The 22410-nt window shown below is 37.4% G+C and overlaps 1 protein-coding gene across 6 annotated transcripts in view; it reads right to left on the bottom strand.

Annotated features, from left to right (window-relative positions):
- The window catches only part of fhod3b (formin homology 2 domain containing 3b), a 174914-nt gene that overhangs the window by 29666 nt on the left and 122838 nt on the right, over positions 1–22410 (bottom strand). For 3 of the 6 annotated variants that reach the window (XM_084435708.1, XM_084435709.1, XM_084435710.1), the window contains 5 exons: positions 14394–14488; positions 9855–9966; positions 8129–8223; positions 7881–8024; positions 7417–7658 (listed from right to left, as the gene is read on the bottom strand). In XM_084435708.1, coding sequence (XP_084291834.1) covers positions 7417–7658; positions 7881–8024; positions 8129–8223; positions 9855–9966; positions 14394–14488 — 688 coding nt within the window. Of the gene's footprint in view, positions 1–1320; positions 1726–1905; positions 1975–7416; positions 7659–7880; positions 8025–8128; positions 8224–9854; positions 9967–14393; positions 14489–22410 lie in introns of all 6 variants that reach the window. The other 3 variants (XM_084435705.1, XM_084435706.1, XM_084435707.1) reach the window with 3 other exon arrangements.

The following is a 22410-nucleotide window of genomic DNA, read 5'->3' as shown; positions in this document are numbered from 1 at the left end:
CATGATGACAAAGGCAAAGCATTTTCAGCTTCATTCTCATGAAATGTGGACCCTGCAGGCACTGTCCAGGTTGAAATACAATTGCCCTTTTATATGTGACTTAATTTACAGGCTTCTCTTGGCTTTGTAGTGGTACAATGCCTCAATGAAAGGCAGATGAGTTGTAAATGTCAGTAAAAGTTAGCATCCTTTAGGGAGTGTCTTGCACTACAGTGGCTGGTTCCAAAAAAAAAAAAAAAAAAAAAAAAAGTCTTTTTACATTCCATCAAATATTAAGGAACCAACATAAAACCCATTGAGTATAAAGATTTCTCAGGCTATGATCGTACTAGTATATATTTCTCCTTTTATTGGTCTTAGGATTTGATATATAAGACAGGTTAGCCATATTGTACATTGAATATTAAATATTGCACATGACCATAAGACGCAGCGAGTGTAGCACTTTTTGTGAGGGTGCAATTTCTGGTGGATACAGGACATTTTACTGTGTTCTCTTGGAAGAGGATACAAAGGGATAGAGTGATGATCCACTAGGTGAGGGTCTGACTCTTTTCAGAAGGTAGGTTTGATGGAACAGACAAAACAATAAACCCTTGCCATTCACAGGAGATCCAGAGATCAAGCAAACCCCATGTCACACTTCCTTTCTATTAGAGCATGAAAGTCCACAAATACTGTGGTCATAGTGTTTGTGAGTCTTGAATCAGTGAAAACAGACATGGGTTTCCAAATGTTACTTCTTAGGGATCTCATAGCTTGACTTATGTGGGAGTGAAAGTCATTCTCTGAATCAGACATGCAGCTTTGAATGGCTATATTCCAAACTTTATTGTCAGTATAGGCAGCTCCCTTTTAAGACAGATTTTGATGTCAACGTAGCTAACATATCAATCAGATGCTACTATTTCAGAACTGAATAAAATATTTGTAATTGACTTTGACACAATGCCTTCTGGGCAGGGATGTATGTATGGATGTATGGATGGATGGATGGATAGATAGATAGATAGATAGATAGATAGAGATAGACTTCCTGTGAGGTGTGTCAAATTCAATTAAATTTCAAACTTGAAAAAGAGCCAATTATTAAGTACTGAATTCTGCACATCCCTGGTTTTAGGATAGCTTTAACCCCAAATGATATTTGAGAAGCTGCCTTAAAATTTGGCTATATTCTCCTGTCTACTGGAGCAGCTTTTGTGTCAGGAATGTTCATGTCTCTATGTAGGCAGCTCACTAGGGTTTGGAACAGAGCCCATACATGCATAGCAACTTGTTCTGTGAGTGGCGAGAATCTACTGCGTCTATCTGCACTACCTGCAGTGCTTGTCTGGGTCTCGACCCTGCAGAGTGCCCCCGGAAACCTTGTCCGAATCCACCGGGCAAGCAGAAAGAAGGGTGGAAGAGAGCAGAGGGAGGACAGGGGACAGGGGGTCTTCGCTTGGGGAGGTGGAGGCTGAGGAGGTAACAGAGGAACCCTGGGACGGGAGGGCCCCCAAGGACCTAACCGAAGCCCAAGAAGACAGTCTGGGTGATATCGGGGGGCCAAAATCAGGAGTAAAAGGAGGGGAAGACACTGGGGCCTTACGGATAACCTTACTCCCAGACCTTTCCCGGAGGTTTTCCTCATTGTCTGTATCAACGGCATTTGGAATGAAGTTGACCATGCACTTTAATGGCAAACACAAGCTAGAAGCTTCCTCTACTGTTGATGCCATCCAGCTACGAACAACAGAATAACAGCAGAAGTTCGAGTAAATGATGGGGACAACCATGATATGTTGGGAGACATTTATGTTAGTCAAGTCAGGGAAGAGATAGCATCAGAAAATGGATAAGGATCTACAGTCTGGTTTCTAGCTCTAAGACTCGACACCCTGGAATCCTATTCTGCTGAAATACCTTTCGGATGCCTGTCTAGAGAGCTCTGCTTTCTGTAGCTCCTCATCCTTCTCCTCCTCTTCCTCCTCTCTGTGGCGAAAAGGAGGTATTGAGGGTTGTTAGGAGGGATGGGCACAGGAAAGAAAAGGTAAAGCGAAAATGAAAGGAGAGGACAAGAACCTTCACCACATGCTCTGACGGTCAGAAGAAATGACACAGGAAATCATAGCACAAAACATATAGACAAAGTCATATTACGTTACTTGGTTAAACTTTTCTGGTATTACAAAATGACAGTCACATCAACACAACAAGAAGGATACAAACCATTGTGAATAATGCTGCCTTCACATTTTATCAGAATTATTGTAAATATGAGTTGTTTTACCAAACATTCTGAATATTCTACAAGCTGATTATCTAGATCGAATGGTGAATGTATAGCCTGATAATACCAAACTCTGCTACTTCGCTTTGCTTCGTAGACAGAGTCTGGAAGGGCGTAATAGAAAAGCGTTTTCTTTCTCGCGGGGGGGCACTTGTCGAAGTTTAAAATCATTGGTTACCCATAAGCCAATCACATAACGTTTGGTTAAGAAGTGTGTTATGTGCCGACTTCAACTGTAAACACATGTATGATGCGAAAACAAAACCATCGAGCGAAATACCGGACTGAACATGGCTGTGAACGACTTTTGCAGATTATATGAAGTAAAACTACGCATCCACGGTACAATCAGCATCTACATCACGGCTCTCAGCCCGCCCTCTGTTCGTTGATTGGCCGGCTGTTTTGAGGCCGGAGGAAAACTGAAAGACAGGTCGATATCTCAGACTGAGTACAGAAGCGAACTGAAATTGAGCGGAAGTACGAAGTCTGACGTAGTCAGGCTAGTGAATGTATACAATAGTATGGGAAATGTTTATGGTTGCTACACGTTCTTCAAAATCCGTAAATATCTTTACATTTTGGCTTTAATAAGCCAATTTCCACAAAAAATATGCAAGAATGAACCAGCCGTCCTACATGATTCCTATTCTTTCCGACAACAAGGCAATTGAACACAACATACGTCTACAGCGTGACCAGTGTAGTCCGACTTCTGAATGAACGACGCTTACAAGCTGATTCTTTTTACTGAATCAAAAGCATACAGTGCAACAAGTCCAGTCCAATTCCCTAACAAATTACTCTAATGAGTCAGCTTTTTTTTAATGAATCAAACACGGATAACTTATGCCGCAATCAAACTAGATGCAAAATTTCACTGCAACATAATATGACGTTTTTGTTTAAATATAATTCAACATTTAATATGTCCAAAATGGAATAATATTCACTCCACTTTACTGCAATGCAGCAATCCTGCAGATTTATTGAAGTTTGTGTTCTTTTAATTCAAATAAGAGGTTATGATGTGACATCAATCTTTTATTGGTCACATGTCTTTATATGATAAAAATTCACAGGTCAGAGTTCACCAAACTTGAACTGTGGAACGTAAGCGAAGTTCGTATGAGCTTGCATTTCCTTTCACTTGTGTATGCATGGAAGTCAATGGAACGAAAAGTGAAGTATGGTTGTTCATTTGATGTGACCTGTAGTTAAAGATGCACATTATGTGTTTTGTCAGCAAAATTGTATAAATATTAATGAATGAAATATGTTATCATGCTTTTTGTTTAGTATAGTTGTTTAATATAGTTAAGGCCAACTATTGGATTTAATTTTTGCCAGCACTAAAAAGACTATGAAAGTCATCAAAAAGTGTGTAAGCCAACCTTTTGTAAGAATTGCATTGATTCTTTCAAAAATATGAATAACTCAAGTACTAAAAAAAATAGTTTCTGGAACTATTATAGAGCTTTAGTTTTTAGGAGGAATCTAAACCAGAATCGTTGAAATCATCACAATTCTCTTCCCATTGTCAGATCAGACCAATAACTGATTTTTGGGTCATGACCCACCAGTTAAGACCCACTGAGATACACAGCAGTTAATACAGCAAAGAATTAAGACCTTTAGGAGGAAGAGGAGAAGTCCTGTTCCTCACTGCTCAAAAGTCTCTCTCTCTTTCCGTCTCCTAGTAGACTGGTATTTATTACTAATATGGAAAACACCGCACATCAAAGGTCCTTCTAATTTCCTGTGGTGGGTTAGCTAACAGACATCAGGATCAGATGACTGACTGAGATGAATTCAACTATCTGTCAACCAAACCGCTCTAAGAAAAATAACCCATGAAGCCCATCACTAACAGCATATCCTGTCATCAATAATTAAAAAGCACAAGCAGTCTGTGCAGCTCAACAAAAGGAAAGTAATGTGAAATATAAAGAGATTGTGACAGGAGTATTGCTGACCCTGACATATTCTTGGGTTTCAGACAGACAAGTTCACAGAAACAATTTTGTTAGTATTTAAAGCTGCAGTCCGTAACTTTTTTGGGTTAAAAATTATCCAAAATAAATTTGAGCAAATACATAACTAGCAAGTGTTCAAAACTATCTGCTTGCCTTAGCTCGATTCAAAACGGTAAGCTTGTAACAATGTTTTTAATTCCAGTGGTACTGGTCGATTTCCGTGGGAAATTCGAGCATGTCATAATGTCACATCTGTACACATAAAGAAGGAGTCTCGGCTAGTACGCTATATTGCGTGTGAGGATGTTGGAGGTGGAGATTTATAGCCTTTTCGCACAGCACTTGATATAATTAAACTTATCAATTTGATGGCCGATCCACAAATGTTCAAACGACAAATCCCCAGTGACAACTAGAGATTCACCCGTTGTAAAATGCAAAAGACTTCGGACTTCGGAGTGGCTACAGAAAAAAAGAGACTGCAACCGGCCCATGCGAAAACAAGGACAAATATCAGAAAGGCATTAAATGTAGTCACGCAATGCTGATGTTGTTAACATTAACAATTTGAGAACAAAGTATAATTTGCACGGTTTGATAAGCGATCGTTAATCAGCGCGATTTACTGCAATGCTTTTTTTCCCTTAGTTGGTCAGAACAAAAGTGGATGTTACTTACTTGTTCAGATGACATTTTCTAGTGAAAATTCTTATGTTGGTCATACTTCCAAAAAGTAGAATCTGTGATTACGAATGACAGTATCCACACCGGCGCGGTGACCGACAGCCGCACATTCTCCTCAAAACATTGGATTCATCCGCGCTGTGCCGTGCCGAGGCACAACCCACGTAAAGTTGATAATTCCGCGAATAACTGCAATTGCAGATTTCGGACAGAGATGGCGACAAAGAGGAAATACTACGAACTGCAGCTTTAATGTAATATTGATTTTGACTGATGCTGGTTGCTGATAACTGTGTGATGACAGATATTATAAATCTATGATATTATCTTTAACCGAAATGCAATAGAGCAATCAGACATCAAAACATTTTAACATACAAGAGATAATTTCTTTCTTTTTTTATTTACTATATTTTAATCAGTATTTTGGTCTTGTTTTCCATTAAAAACGTAAACATCCTTAAAACAAGATACATTTACTTAATTTACTTACATTTAGATTTTAATATCTCTCTTATTTTCTTAGCCCATTGGTAAATAACAATAGAGTACAGTTCAAAAGTTTGGGGTCAGGTAAGATGTTTTAAATGTTTTCAAAAACAATGTATTCAAAAATACAGTAAAAAAGCAATATTGAGAAATGTTATAAGAATTTAAAATAACTGGTTTCTATTTTAATACGTTTTAAAATGTAATTTGTTCCTGTGATGGCAAAGCTGAATTTTCATTACTCCAGTCTTCAGTCAAATGATCCTTCAAAAATCATTCTAACATGCTGATTTGGTGCTCAAGAAACATTTCATATTATTATGCACATTATGTTCATATTATTAATGTTGAAAACAGTTCCTATTTTTGCGGAAACCATGATAAACTTTTTTAAAGAATTCTTTGATGAATAGAAAGATCAAAAGAACAGCATTTACATGAAATATAAAAATGTCTTTACTGTGACTTTTAATCAATTTAATGCATCCTTGCAGAAGAAAAGTATTAATTTCTTTCCACAAATAAATAAATAAATGACTAACCCCAAACTTTTGAACTTCAGTATATGAATTAATTATATTATTAATATTAATTATTATAAAATAATAATATTATTATATATTATTTCATTTTATGGAATTAATTTTTTACTATGGACTATATCTAATTGATGCTTAAAAAAAAAAAAAAAGTATTGTTGCAATGTTTGTATTTCTACTTTGTTTCTCATCGCGGGCTCTAATTAATCAAATGGGACGGCCAATTCCACGCACTGCCGAGTAGATTTTCTGGGGCTCTAGTAAGATTTGCTCAGAGACACAGAATACCTCCAGACTTTTCAACATTCCACTAACACAGAGAGGCTGAGCTGGCCGTACTCTCACTCTTCCACAGCCTCACGTGAACTTACTGTGTCCCTCCAAACGACTGACTCGCTGGATGAGAGAAAAAACATATGAAGCTTTTTCAATGGCTGATATACAGCTGCGGATATATGTGCGTTCCCCTTTGTCCCTTGAAACATTCATAGGATATGAGTAAGTTGTATATGATTATAGTTTACAACTAAATATACAAGGACAAGATTGAGAACCACATGCTGTGCTACAGCCCTGAGAAGTATGCATAGCTTGTACCTCCATATTTCAGTAACTTCCTATTTCCCCTCAGCCTTACAGGTTCCCAACGCCTCCCTCGTGTGTATGTGATTAATATGAATGTCTGTGCACTAGCAAGCGCCCTCCATCTCTCCCTCAGAGCATTATTAAATTCTCCATCTTCTTTAGGGGCTTAAAAACTCTTATGTCAAAAGTAACATGATAGAACACCCAATATAAAACTGCTTCCTGTTCTTTAAAAATCAGTACTTCCTAAACTACACATGGTGTTTTATGGCTGAAAGTGAATACATGTGATCAGGGGAAGGTAAAAAATGGCTTAGTGTAGGATTTTCACTTTAAATTTTTCATAGACCATGCAAGACAATAGTTGAAAGTGTCAAATCACAGTTTTTACTTAAATTTTATTTTATTTTATATAAAATAATTAAAAATTATTATTTTATAAATTAAATTATTAATTATTCAAATAATAAAATAACCTGTCAAAAGCTAAATAAATAATGTAAAAGCAAATTAATAAATAAGTACAGTACATAAATATAAACACTGCCAATGGAGTTCATTTTAATTATATTATCTGGATATATTAATTGAAAACAAGCTGCTTCTCAAGTAAATGTATGTTGTTATAGCAATATTTACATATTTTCTCTGTAAGGTATTTTATTAATCTATTCTATATTTAAAAGCTTTAATAAATAATACAAATAATACATTATTGCACTACTTCATATATATATAGTTTTGCAGTTCAAATACCTTAAAAATGTTGTTAGGTGTTTTGACGAAAATTCTGTCATTAGTTTTTAAATGGCAGAAATACAAAATATAATTTCAAAAGTAAACTTCTCGCTCTGTCTTTCTCTCTTCTCACCTTTCACTGATATCTTCAATCCTCTGGCCATTAAAGGGCAGGATGTTGGGTGTGTGGCTGTGGCAGGGGGAAGTAGGAGCAGAAGTGTGGCCTTTCCCATTTTGGAGCGAGTGTCTTCGGCTGCGTCGTCGTTCCAAACCCCGCCTCTCAGGTGTGGCCCCCACGCTGGCCCGACGTCGACTTTTATGTCCAGATGGAGAAGGCTGAGCCTCATCATCGCCATCTTCATGACGAAGGATTGACTATGGATATACATGACTATTAGACTAACAGCAAATAGAAAATGTTGCATCACAGCTAAGGATAAATCAATCAATTTTGGCACAAAAAACATGCATAAAAATTGTTCAGTATACTTGTCAGTTTTTGTGTGTTTCCTATCATTCAGTTATACTGGTGTGAATTTGAACCTCTGGATCAATCAGACGCTGTCCAATTGAAAAGCAAACTGAGCATGTGCAAACCTCATAGATGTTGAACTGCTCCACAAGATCCAAGTCTGTGCCCTTCCTGTTGACGTGCCTCTGGGCCACAGCCTCCATGCCCTGCTCCTCCAGACTGTCCACCACATCATAGAAAGAGTCCTGGTCTGGCAGACCAGCTAATGTCTGGAGGAACACCACAGATATGTGAGAATATTTATAACAAACACATGTAACTGAGAGTGTGCAAAAAGAGCCTGAAATCTTTGAAACATATACTGTGCAGGTACCTTGTTGATAAGGGTCATGGCATAAACCAACAGCTCAGTGTCCATTCCATCTTTCTCATCCAGGATTTCCATGGCATTGGACCAGGGCTTACTGCCTGGATACACATAAATAAAAGGGTCATAAACTCTTGTCCATTTAGTCAATTTAGACCTATTTAGTAAGGCTTTCATTTCAAGAATTTCACTTTTTAATGAAGCGTTTTTCTTTGTTATTGACATTCTTCACAAGTTTGTTTTTTACTTTATGCCCACCAAAGCCCCTAAAGAGACATGGTGGTGGAAAAAAATATGAGATGGGAGGAAAAATAATAAGTCAATGCTTTTGCCCCGAGAAACTTTGCGTTCCCTTGCAAAAACGTTTGTGTTCCCCCGAGAAATTTTGCGTTCGTTCGCAAAATGTTTTGCGTTCCCCGAGAGACTCACAAAACCTTTCGAGCTCTTTGCGAGCGAACGCAAAGTTTCTCAGTGGAACGCAAAACATTTGCGAGAGAACTCAAAAAGCATTGACAAATAATTTTTCCATCATCTCATATTTCTTTCCTTCACCATGTCCCTTTAGGGGCTCCGTACATTCATTCAAGTCGTTGTATGTTTGAATAGAATTTTTTTATGTTTTCCTGAATAAATTAATATATTCTGACACAAAACCGAACGTCATGTAATTCACCCAATTCTTTATGGTAGTTGATTTGAATTCACTGAATTCAAAGGAACTGTGGATTAGTACCCTTCTTGTGGTGTTTGAAGTAAATCAGTTTAAATATGGCTGGTTCAGAAGCAAATGAGCAGCATTAGTTTGAGGAGAAAATGTCTGTTATGTAGATTATTAGCAAAAGACGTTCTGCTTCATCTGCCAGCCTGTCTGTCTCTCACTGGGAGACCAGAGACAGCCTTCTCTCCTCTTATGTAACAGTATTAAAACAGTATTAAACCCTTTTTTTCATCCTAGCTGTCTTATCTTAGTAGCTCTGGTCCTATCAACACCTTTTTCCATGAGCTCACTCCATTAATCTTGATTTACTTCTGCTGTATTTTGTTCACTCTCAAAGCAGAGGTCGATAATATGAGCAATTACCAAAGAGTTGACTCAGCTAACAGATTGTTCTCAGAACTTGCCTAAAGTTCTGGTAAGGTTCTCTTAAAGTTATGAACAAATGTTCTTCCAGTAGCGTTAATACAATGTTGTTCAAAGTTATTCGGTCTTTAATGATGTTCTCAAACCGTAAAAAAATTATTTAAAAAAAAGCCCAGATACATCAGTCATGATTATGAAACTTTTTTTCTTTTTTTTTTTGAAATGTTTTCTTTGTACGTTCATCTAACATTTTTAAAATGTTACTAGTTTCAGAATGCTTAGAGAACATTCAAAAATAATGCTTAACATTGAGAAACATACCAAATGGGAACATTAGCTAAATGTTCTTAGGACAACAGTCAAAGTTTGTTAACTGTCAGCTTCGCTTGTTGCTTCCTCTCTTCCCCTGTTTTAATCTGAAGGGAACCAAACCTCACCAGAGGAGAGAGTTTCTCCCCATCATCTCTGGCCCACAAACATTGTAACAGCCAGACTCTGGATACGAGCTCAGCTTGGACTCAAATACAGAGACTGAGAGTTGAAAAGAGCTGAAAATGGATTTCCAGAGAAACTGTGACAACTTTCCAAGAACATTTCACTTTCCATATTGTGTGTGTGTGTGTGTTTGTTTGTTTGATGTGTTCACACTACCTTGCTTGGTGTCTACGGTGTTGACAGCCTGGATGAGGAGGGGTGCGTTGGTCTCGGTGTATTCCACAAAAACCAGCAGCAGCTTCAGAGCAGTTTTAACAACCAACCGGAACTGCAAACATGTACACACACAAACACACACACAAAGAAAGAAACAATATTTATCTCTGTACAACAACATACACTAATCTTAACATTTTTACACTCCATAAAATTACATTCTGCTGCAGCCCACACTTGATCTTACACTGTCTAGACACTGTCTAAATTAACTGTGTATTTAAAGGGTATTTAAGCCCAGAGAACATCTTGACACTTTTTCCTGAATTGGGTACCATGGAGGATATTGATAACAACATCTGACACATGACTGCAAACTGACAGGAAGAGGAGCTACTTTAAATGTCCTGCAAGGTCTCTGTGATATGACCCCTGTTTTTGTTCTCTCTCTCTCTCTGTACCATGTTCCAGAGGAGTCACGGCTTTAGCTTTTCTTATATTAATTTGTAGATATAAACTCTAAAATATATGGGTTGCCATTTGTTTTTTCACCTTTGTTTTTGATAGCCATTGTTATGTTGGTCTAACATTTGTATTTACGTATGTATTTTTTTTTTTGTAATTCATATTTCTTAGCATTTGTAACATTTCATTTTATCCTGTTTTCCAATGTACTTTCTTGCCCGTGTTCTTTCCAGTGTTCTTTCTCACGTCTCTGTTACGACTGTAACCTTGATTCCCTGAAAAGGATGCTGCGTCGAGAATGACGTTATGGGAACGCTCCGCGTGACTGCGTCGTGAAGTACGTGTGAAATCAGTCCAATGGTGCGACAGGACGTCCTAGGCGGGTGGCGTCACGACCAGGAAACTATAAGGCCTGCCCAAATAAAGCAACACTAGCTTCTGATAGGATAAAGTCGTTGACAGGCATGCAGGAAGTATGGCAGGGGGACACAGCATCTCATTTCTCTTCCAGGGAACCAAGGTTACAGTTGTAACCAAGATGTTCCCTTTCAAGGGAACTTGACCTGCGTAGAGAATGACGCTGTGGGAACGTTTATACCCACGCCGCCATAATGAAAAGTGTCTGTCTTGTATAAAATCGTGAAGAGCAGCACTAAGACGAGAGCAGGAGGAGTCCAGGTCTAGGTTATAAAACCTAACAAATGAATGCGGAGAGGACCATCCCTGCATTTTCCAGGGACACACGGTAAAATAGCCTTAGAGGCAGCCATGCTCCTAGTGGAGTGGGCCCGGACTGACATAGGTGAAGGTTGTCCGGCTGACTCATATTCAAAAGAAATAGCCTCAACTATCCACGCATTCTCTGCTTAAATGCTGAGACCACTTACTGGGTGACCCAAAACAGACGAACAGCTGTTCAGATTTACGCCACAGGGCAGCTCTGTGGACATAAGCATCTAAAAGCTCAAACTGGACAAAGCAGATTGTTTCTTTCCAGGTCTGGATCCCGAAAGCGGAGAGGACAGAAGGCCTGCAGGACAACAGATCTAGCCACATTTGTGTGGACCTTAGGAATATAACCCGGCCTAGGGTGAAAAATGCCTTCATCATGCCAGGTGCAAACTCGAAGCACGAAAGGGCAACTGACAGGGCTTGCAATCACCTACTCTTTCAAGAGACGTGATAGCAAGGAGAAACAAAGCTTTAAGAGTCAGGAACTTGACTGCAACCTCCTCAATAGGCTTGATGGGAGCCAAGGACAGGCCTTCTTACACCAAATCCCAGGCAGACACGCACCACAGAGGAAACAGGTTACCAATGGGTCTCTCCCCAAGGACATACCACCCAAAGGAATGTGGTAAGCAGCTATGGCAGCCACATAGACCTTTAAGGTGGATGGAAGCAACCCTACGACAAATTTCTCTTGCAGGAACTCCAGCACTGTACCAACAGGGCAGTTAACTGGGTCCAGCTGATGACCTCTGCACCAAGAAGTGAATACTCTCCACTTCAGGGCATAAAGTTTCTTCATGGAAGGAGCTCTGGAGTGAAGTATGGTCTCAACAACCTCTGTTGAGAGACCATAATCTATGAGCTGGGCCCCCTCAGAGGCCAAGCCCACAGTTTCCACAACTCTGGATGGGGGTGATGAATTGGGACAGCGAGGGCAGGAAGGAACACAATTTAAAATCTTGTTTGCTCGCCATAACTCTTATATATGAGACAGACAACACCAAATAAGACAAACGATTAAAACAGAATAGTGTTGCTTTGTTTGAGCAGGCTTTATAGTTTCCTGGTCGTGACGTCACCCGCCTATGAAGTCCCGTCACATCATTGGACTGATTTCACACGTGCTTCACGGCACAGTCACACCAAGCGTTCCCACAGCGTCATTCTCGACGCAGCGTGAGTTCCCTTGAAAGGGAAATAAACTTAATTTAATATATATACTCTGAAAACATGCCTTATTATCTTACAAAATTTTGCTTCTGAAGTAAAGTATCTGTAATTATCAGGGATCATATATTTTTTACAGGAAACAATACAGAAATATTTGTTTAAAAATTTATCAAAAAATGCATATGCTTTCAGCATTATAGATTGAGACACTGAGGCATGATATTTTTAGGAAAACAATGAATGAATACAGGATCATGAATGTGATTGTGAGTATGGAGGAAAGTGGAGGAACAGCGAGAGAAACAGATCTGTATTTAATAATGTTAGCGCTGCTCTTTCAAACCATAAAGTGCATTCCACATGTACATGTACCATATAACAGGAAGAGAGAGAGAAGAGGCAATAGGAAATGCATTTAAACACTGCTGTATCCAGCACAGAACTGCTCAAACATCTGCTGATTTGGTGATCACAAACATCCATTCACATCCAACCTCTACCACACACGCACACAGGTTTCTATGTTTTATGGGGGCTTTCCATAGACATAATGATTTTTAAACTGTACAAACTGTATATTCGATTCCCTAACCCACTTAGTATATAAGCTGTTTTGCATGAGGACCAAAAAATGTCCCCACAAGGACGAGGATTTCGGATATTGACCCACCCACACACACACACCTGTCCTTTCATATATGCTCATTTTTGCCACTAGAGGGCTGGACAGGACCCAGAGAGAAAATCAACCCAGAACACTGTGTGCCGTGCGAACCTGTGCCACACTCTGTGTGCTGGCACACCTAGAAGTTACCCTGCTGAGTTAAAGCATGCTTTACAAACATTGGCTCAAAAGAACATAAATACAGGGGAAAAACAGGAAAGTCAGTCATGAACACTGCGTGCAAAACTACGGCACCCTCTGAGTATTGTTCAAGCTGGCACACCTGGAAGCTGCCTTAACTTAAAACATTTGCAAACACTGGCTAAAAAGAACATAAATACAAGAAAACGTACCTTTCGGTCCTTATTGAATTCATTACTTCTGAACAAAATAATGGATCTGGTAGGCTCTCAAAACAAGTGTTTCTGATCTACTTTTGAACTACTTTTTGAAGTTTTCAAGACTAGGTTTTAAAACCAAGCAATAAAATGTAGTAATATTACTATGAAGTGCATAGGTCCAGCAATATGCAAAATTATACAACTGATATAGGAGGAATAAATGTGATTAATTTGTCAAAATTGTATTATTTCCGTTAAATTTTTATTTGAATTTTATTTGCATTGTCATAAGCATGCACCAATATTCTGGCGATACCAATAAGCCAATAATATTCATGTTCTGGCATACCATTTTGTCTAAATAAATGAGAAGTTAAACACTAAAAAACAAAATAAACTGTTTTAAATAAATTACTTCAACTGTTTTAATCTACAAGTGAATTTAGGTGTCAACACATTAATCTACATGAAAAACATTAATTGTGAGATTTTCTAAAAATAACATTTAACGGTGTTATTAAATTATTGGTGTTTTTACAGATTCACTTTTAGTGAGCATTAGATGATGGCAAAGGCAATCTAAATATAAAAAAAGCAAATAAGCATGCAAAACTAAATATTTCATATTGGCTGACTGTCATATATGTTTGTGGTTTGGTTTCACATTCATGTTTTCATGTCTCTTAATTAGAAATGTAGTCATAGTCATGTTTTCTGTTTCATGGCATGTGATCCTGTCATATGTTCTTGCCATGTGGGTTCCTTTAGTTCATGCGTGTAACTCCACTTTTAGACACACTCATGTATCGGTTATGTGCATTTTTTATGTTGTGTAAATATATCAGTGTAACAAGTCATCCACTGGAAGAAGAGTTGGTAACACTTTATTTCACAGTGTCATTGTTACATGTTACATGTACTGTAATTACTGTAGTAATAACTATAAATTATGCATAAGTACATGCAATTAACCCTAAACCAAACCATCATCCTAATCCTAACCCTATAGTAAGTACATGTAGTTAATTATTATTACTCAGTACTTAAATGTATAATTACACTGTAATACTGACACCTTAAAATAAAGTGTAACCAAAGAGTTAAATGACCCACTTGAAGTTAAATACACACACTCATTTACAATTTTAACAGTGAAATTTCCTTTACCTTTGATCCAACCAGTGTGTAAAGCCACTGTACAGTTTCATTGTGTCTGATAAGCCCATTCATTCCATCCACGTACAGCATGATTTGTCCAAGAGCTAAAAGAGAGAAAGAGAGATATATATATAATTATATTGCTAACCGGTCCAAGTCAAATGAGCCCATCACCACTATTCCTAGATATACTTGTCCTTTGTTAAACTTAATATTCAACAATATTATTGATTTGACTGCACTGACACTATTGGATGAGAACTGAACTGAGCTGGACGATGACATCACTGTTTCCTGCAGAACTGCTTTATAGATTTAATAATGCATGATCTTTACAACAGAATTGAACTAACACTGAATTGACTTCAGCTGAACAATGACACTATTTTCTTTTAGAGCTGCTGTACAGCCGATATTAACTCTGTCTGCATCGTTGAATCATTCTCCTGTTATCACTGTATATCTGCTTTGAAACAATCTGTATTAAATCACTATTTAAATAAAGGTGACTTGACTTATAGCTTGGGTCCAATGTTCGAACCATATAAAATAGAGATCAAATAAAATAATATGAAATCATTATTCAATACATAAATAATACAAGTTGTTTGATTAAATAATAATGTAATATTACTTTAATCAAATAATAATAAACGTTCTATTTTATTGGAATAAAAAAGAACAGTTGAATTACTGCCCTGACACAATGAACTTTTTTAAATGAACTGTCGCAGATAACGTTAAGTAACGTTCTGTACATTTACATGCTTTTTATGCTTATTTATGTTATTTATGCTTACAATATACATTTATGCTACAGCAAAAGCTTTTATCCATATTGCATTCAAGCTATCCAGAGCTATACTGATCTTTTTATCAGATCATGTATTCCTTGGGAACTGAACCCATGACTAGTGTCATGATTGAGCCACAGGAACACAATAAATAGTTTACTGCTTTGAAGTCAAGTTAATCAATTACATCTACTGGCATCAAATTAGAACTTTATTGCATGTGTGTTAGCGTGGGATTTGAACCTGTAGAGATTTGTACCAGGAGTATGAATTTAACCTCTGGCCCACCTCACCATTGGATTATTCCTCATATGCACAAGTGCATTTAGCAAGTGCAAGTTCCTAGCGTTTTAGTATATAATATTACTTGAGCAAAATTGTGTGCTTTGAAAATGATTCTCACTTGAAATGCAACAGTGAAACAAAACTGCTTCACCACTGGGTAAGAGCTTGTGTGTGTCTTTGCATGTGAACAGCAGTGATACAGCAGTGTGGTCAGTGTTTCCATTGTCTCCTTAGCAACTCAGGGGAGGTCTTCTGGTGAAGGAAGTGTCGTGACAGAACTCGAACTATAAAGAAAACTCTTCACACGCCAATGAACCCTCACATGTGTCCAAAGTAATCAGAGTACAAACAGATACAGCCCTCTATATGTGAAGAGCAGGATTTTGTTCTGATCAAAGTGAAGAGTGTCAATGAGATCCATCTGGAGCTGTCTGAATACACAATCTGCTGCAAAGAATTATTGTAACACACACACATTAACTCACCCGCTCCCTTTAACAGGTTAACAGTTCTCAAATAAACAACTGAACTTTGCACAAAGTTTAAGGACTGTTACACTTTCAATCTTGACACAGAAATATACAAACACACATCTACAAAACCACATTTATAGGTTAATGCATTCAAGTCGCATTGTTGAGAGAGTGTTCTGGAATTTTTCGAGGTAGTGGAGTGTCAATTAAACAATGATGGCGGAAGCGAACTGACCTAAGCTTGTGTGTTTGGATAGCCTAGTTATAAATGCAGCTTCAATTTGCAATTTAATACATAATGCATAATGAAATATTGGACATTATCTAAAAATATTAAATAAATATTGTAAAACGCTGTTGCTTGGTCACTTATAAAAAGCACCCAGAGAAAATGCAAACATCATTTTTTGTTCCTAATTTTTAAAAAAATATCTCCTGACAAGTTAATGCTGTAGATTAAACTTTGTTAACCCTCATTCCCAAACCAACATGCACAAATTTTCGATTAATGCTACTAAATTAATGTCATTTAATTTATGTATTAATGCAATAAGCATTAGGATTGGATAGTAACTAAAGACTTTGTAGCACCATAGTGAATGTGTCGTATAAATGTTAGGAACAGTTATTTTCATGTAAACTAATGTTATTACTTCACTGTAAAAAATTTGTAACACTCCCAAATCAAAAATTTCAATTGACCGATAACATCTAAATTTTTCAATTGGCCCAAGTGAAATTCTGTAAATTCTAAAATTAAATGTACAGATTTTCACTTGGGCCAATTGAAAAATTTAGATGTTATCGGTCAATTGAAATTTTTGATTTGGGAGTGTTACAAATTTTTTACAGTGTTGTAACCGTGATTTTCAGTCATTTAATAAATTCTATAATAGGACACAGCAGAGAAGATAAAAAATTATAAACAAATTAGGGCTGTGAAACGATTAATCGCAATTAATCGCATCCCAAATATAAGTTTGTTTATGTAATATATGTGTGTGTACTGTGTATAATTATTTTGTATATATAAATACACACACATGCATGCATATATTTAAGAAATATTGCATGTATATACTGATATATATATATATATATATGAAATTTATATTATATATAAATAAATAAAAAATCTTAAATATATACATGCATGTGTGTGTATTTATATGTACTAAATAATTATACACCGTACACACACACATATTATCTAAACAAACGTATATTTTGGATGCGATTAATCACGATTAATCGTTTCACAGCCCTAAAAAAGATAAATGTCACTCCGACCATGTAACTATACCATTCAATCACATTTTATGAGATTTTACTCATACACCAACTTTATGAGCACATTTTACTGAAATTCATGCTGAAATCTTCCTATGAGGAGTTCTTTAAAGCTTATTTAACAACAGTAACCAAGGGGGCGGAGTTTAAAAAAAGGAAAGATTGATACTGATTTTAAGTTGCAATGGTGAAAGGTTAGTTTCTATTCTGTGCACTGTTGATGTAGAACAGGGATTCGTTTTATGAGGTGACAGGATTGTGCACAAAAATAATAAAATAAATAACAGAGTGCTAAAAATGCTTCCTATCTTTGTCGGTACGGACACTGCCCGATGCATCTATTTGATTCGGACCAAAATGATTCGAATGCACATCATAATTATGATTTCCGAACTTCCATGGAGGGAAAGGCAGCATATGTTCAAGCTGAGAGACTCCGTGGACAGGCAGGAGTCATAACAAACAGACTCGCACGCACACATAGAGCAGTTTAAATATTGCTCTTGAAGCCTGAAATCTCAGCCTGTGTGGCAGTGCAGTGGGGAAAACATTTGAGCAGGCTGATCCACCCAAGCGTAACATGACTTCCATTTGTAGCAGGACACGTAAAGCAGGTCATAACAAGAGCTCAGGGAACTCCATAGGAGGCCACTAAAATCACAGAGCTTCCATTTGACTGGAAAGACTTGAGGAAGAAATAAAACTGAGAGCACTGACAAAGACACAAGCAACAACGGTTGAAGGTCACTGTGACTTTCTGAGCCTTAGTTCAGCTGAAGAAAGATTTCTGTCTCCATTGAAGGGACAAATATGTACTCACACAGATACTATACATAGCTAGCTTGCCATTTTAGACAGACAGATAGGGTTATTTTTTTCAGCCTTTTCGGTAATTTTTGGGGGTTACTTTTTCAGTGTTTGGGTAGTTTTTGTGTTTGGGCGGTTGAGTTTATTGCAGGCTTGTTGTAGTTCTCAGAGCCATTGAATTGGGGCATGTCTTTGGTTTGTGTAAAAAATATTTTGTATGTATAAAATAAGTACTGTGCTGTAAATCATTTAATATTATGCAAATCAACATACGGGACCGCAATGCGAGTCACCTAAATTAGTGTCAAATCAGTGTTCGAATCAGTAATGGGCAGGTTATGGAATCATATTTCAGCTTTGAGTGAAACGCAGAACGGCGGCCTGAAGTTAGCAGTTCCCACGCCGAACACAATTCCAGCTCCGCCACAAGAACCAGCACCGTGACGGATAACAGAGACTGGTCGATTACACTTGAATTAATTCTAGAAGTTTCATTTTAACTTCTAGTGTTTGTAAAACAAGTTTAAATGTAGGCAATATTGCATAGCCTACATATTAAAAAGGTATAAAATATGCTACACTGTAAAATATGATACTCATCATAAGTAAAGGAATGTTATCATGTAAACCAGTAGTTGTGTGGACTATTTTATAAAAGTTTAGAGGATTTAAGTTAATCTGTAAGCACTAATTCATATATGAAAATTATAAAAATTTAATTTATGAAATAAAAATTAATGAATAAAACCAACCTGTTATGCTGAGTTAAACAAACAACCCAATGTGTTGGGTACAATTGGCCTAGCGTGTTCTGTCCTATATTTAACCAAGTGTTTTTTAGAGTGCATGTATGGATCATCATTCAAATACTACAATCATTTAGCAAAATGGTGTTCGTCCAGAGATTGACACACTGTCTTCACGCCAGACCGTTGAAAGAAAGATGAGCTCTACTGGACTCACACAATGAGGTTGTTTGATAAATAGCATACCTAAAGCCTGACTGAATGCGTATACATGGACAGAGGCTTAAAAGTGGAGTCCAAGACATCCACACGCTCACCAGCACATGCACTTTCGTTGTACAATTTCAAATCAGCAATCAAACAATAGTAAAACCATAGCATTAAGAAAATGCATTGCATTGCATAGCATTTTAAAAAATCTCATCCTTTTAGTGAAGCTTTTTATATAATATGTGACCCTGGACCACAAAACCAGTCACATGGGTAAAAAATTTTTGAAATTGAGATTTATAAATCACATGAAAGCTGAATAATAAATAAGCTTTCCATTGATGTATGGTTTGTTATGATTGGCCAATATTTGGCCGAGATACAACTATTTGAAAATCTGGAATCTGAGGGTGCTATAAAATCGAAACATTGAGAAAATCGTCTTTAAAGTTGTCCATTTATGTTCGTGATAATATTGCATTCACTCACAAAAATAAATGTTTTAGATATTTACGGTAGGAAATTTACAAAATGTCTTCATGGATCATGATCTTTACTTAATATCCTAATGATTTTTGGCATAAAAGAAAAATCGATAATTTTGACCCATACAATGTATTGTTGGCTATTGCCACAAATATACCCGTGCGACATGTGACTGGTTTTGTGGTCCAGGGTCACATATGTATAATAACAAAAATACCAGGGTGGTGCAAATGTACACCTAAAAGAAAATATCACATACATTTTAATTTCAAAATAAAGCATACTGTATGCATCACAGAAGAGGTCTATTCAAGTTAATAGTATGACTGTAATGTATTTAAAACAGATTATCTTAATTAAGTTAAATAAACATCGCCCCAGAAGATGACAGGCTCTTTTAACTGTAAGGCGAGATTTATTGAGTATTACAATTTCTCCCATTCATTTTTCTACAAAAGGGTCCGTCTGCTCCTCCTCACACTGTCTCCGTCTCACTGCTAAAAGGCCAAAGCTCATCCAAAGCTAAAAGTCTTTTGTTTCGGTCTGGCTTTGACGACAACTGAAAAAAGATCATTTATATCTCCTAACTGTGACGCTAAAACCCATTTAGCAACACTGCTAAACTTTACTGTTTCCTGGCACCTTCTTCAGCTTGCAGCTCCGGATTGTACCTGAAACGATCCGTTGAAGCTGGAGCAGAGCCTGCAGGACAACGGCTGCCAGATTCCCATAGCAAGAAAAGAGAGAGGGAGACCGAAGGAGAGCAGAGCGATGACCAGGCTGAACTCTGTCTACTGCGTCTCCACATGGGAGAATGAGGAGTTATGAATGCACCACACGCAGGCCAAGATTCCCAGGTGCAGCCGTCTGGTGTGTGTGGCTGGCTGCTGGAGTGACTCTTCATCTTTTATCAATCAAGGCTAATTACTCAAAACATGTCAGTGACAACATTCCACATGTGTTTTTTTTTTTTTCTTCTTCTTTCTGCTCGCACACAGTTGCAAGACTACCGGAATGACACATGCACACAGTCGCTCGTTCACGAGGTGCTGCAATGTCTCCAGAGTCCCTTCGGAGCAGCAGCACACACACTTTTCACTCCATATCGAAGCACATCACTGTTTGTAAAGACATGAACGACCCTGCAGACAGACGGCCAAGGGCGTTCGGTAAGAGAGCTGCTGAGAGACAGGTGAGAGATATAATGAGCTGCTCTTCATATGCTTCGCGAACCAGAACATTCCAGAAAGCTCCCAACAGGAGGGTTTCAACACATCGTCTCTGAATGAGAGCACAGGAGATTAAAGCTGCGGGTAATGAGAGCTAAACCGAGCTGATTCCCATCTAATAGATTTGTTTGGATAGGATGTTTGAAGTGTGTCATTTCGGCACTGCTATTGTCACCAAACGTAATCATTAAAGGGGAGGTTGATTATTATTTCACTTTTCTAACTTTAGTTAGTGTGTAATGCTGCTGTTTGCGCATAAACAACATCTGCAAAGTTACAATGCTCAAAGTTCAAAGTAAAGGGAGATATTTTCTTTTAAAGAAATTGCTTTTTAAGGACTACAACAAAGAGCTGGTAGGGACTACACAACATTCCTCCTGGGTTAGTGACATCACCAACCCTAGAATTTACATAAACCCCGCCCCCGGAACACGATTTATAGATTATCAAGACAGAATATGCTAATCAATGACTAGAAGATAACTTCACATCAGCTACATAAATTCATCAACTAACCATTCAAAAAATTTTGTTGCACTCTACATGTTGTCACTTCTTCTTGAGTCTCTCCATCTTTCTGACTCCGGTTTGAACATAAAAGGCTAAAAGTTTTTGAAATTTTCAGTGCATGTCTGTGTGAGGTAAAAGGACAAAAACTGTTGAAGCTCTGCCCTCTGTGCCGGGAGCAGCAGCTCATTTGCATTTAAAGGAACAGACACAAAACGGTATGTTTTGCTCATCCGCAAAAAGTGACAACTTTAACATGCTATATAAAAATATCTGTGGGGTATTTTGAGCTAAAACTTCACATACACACTCTGGGGACACCAAAGACATATTTTACATCTTGTGAAAAGGGCATTATACCACCCCTTTAAATCATTTAAACAGATGTCAAATATGTTGCTCGGCTTCATTTGTTTGACTGACAGCATTTTAAGTTAAGCTCAATCGACAGCACTTTTGGCATAATGTTGGTTACCATAAAATTAATTAGGACTTAAAAAGAGCAAAATCGAGGGTTACGGTGAAGCACTTACAATAGAAGTGAATGGGGCCAATGCTCCTGCCAACACTACTGTTCAAAAGTTTGTGGTCACTCAGATTTTATTTTTATTTATTTTTTAAAGAAAGAAACTTTACTTTTATTCAGCAAGGATGCATTAAATTGATCAAAAATCCCAGTAAAGACATTTATAATGCTACAAAAGCTTTCTACTTCAATTAAATGCTGTTCTGTTGAACTTATTATTCAATAATAAATCCTGAAAAAATTACATTGCGGTTTCCATAAAAACAGTTTTCAACAATGATAATAATAAGAAATGTTTCTTGAGTCTCAAATCAGCATATAAGAACGATATTTGAAGGATCATGTGACGTGTGAAAATTCAGATTTGCCATCGCAGGTTGAATTACATTTTAAAAGGTATTATAATTTGAAATTGTAATAATATTTCACAATAATACTCTTTTTACTGTATTAAATATATAGGCTGGGTGGAAGTAGAGGTTAAAATCTGGTTTTCGGAAACCTTCTGAAATCCCTCACTCACGGCCAGCTCCACAGTTGGGAATCCCTGTCTGTTTCTCAAGGCTTTTAAATTCTCTATCCACATATTTAACCATTAGTTACCATGACTCCATCCCAGATGTCATGCGCAGTGGCCAGAACTTGGCAACATTCTGTTTTCTCTCTTATGGTC

The sequence above is a fragment of the Rutilus rutilus genome (genome assembly GCF_951802725.1).
Source record: "Rutilus rutilus genome assembly, chromosome: 17".
Lineage (NCBI taxonomy): Eukaryota > Metazoa > Chordata > Actinopteri > Cypriniformes > Leuciscidae > Rutilus > Rutilus rutilus.
The sequence above is the reverse complement of the archived record's forward strand: the minus strand, read 5'-3'. Positions and strand labels throughout refer to the sequence as shown.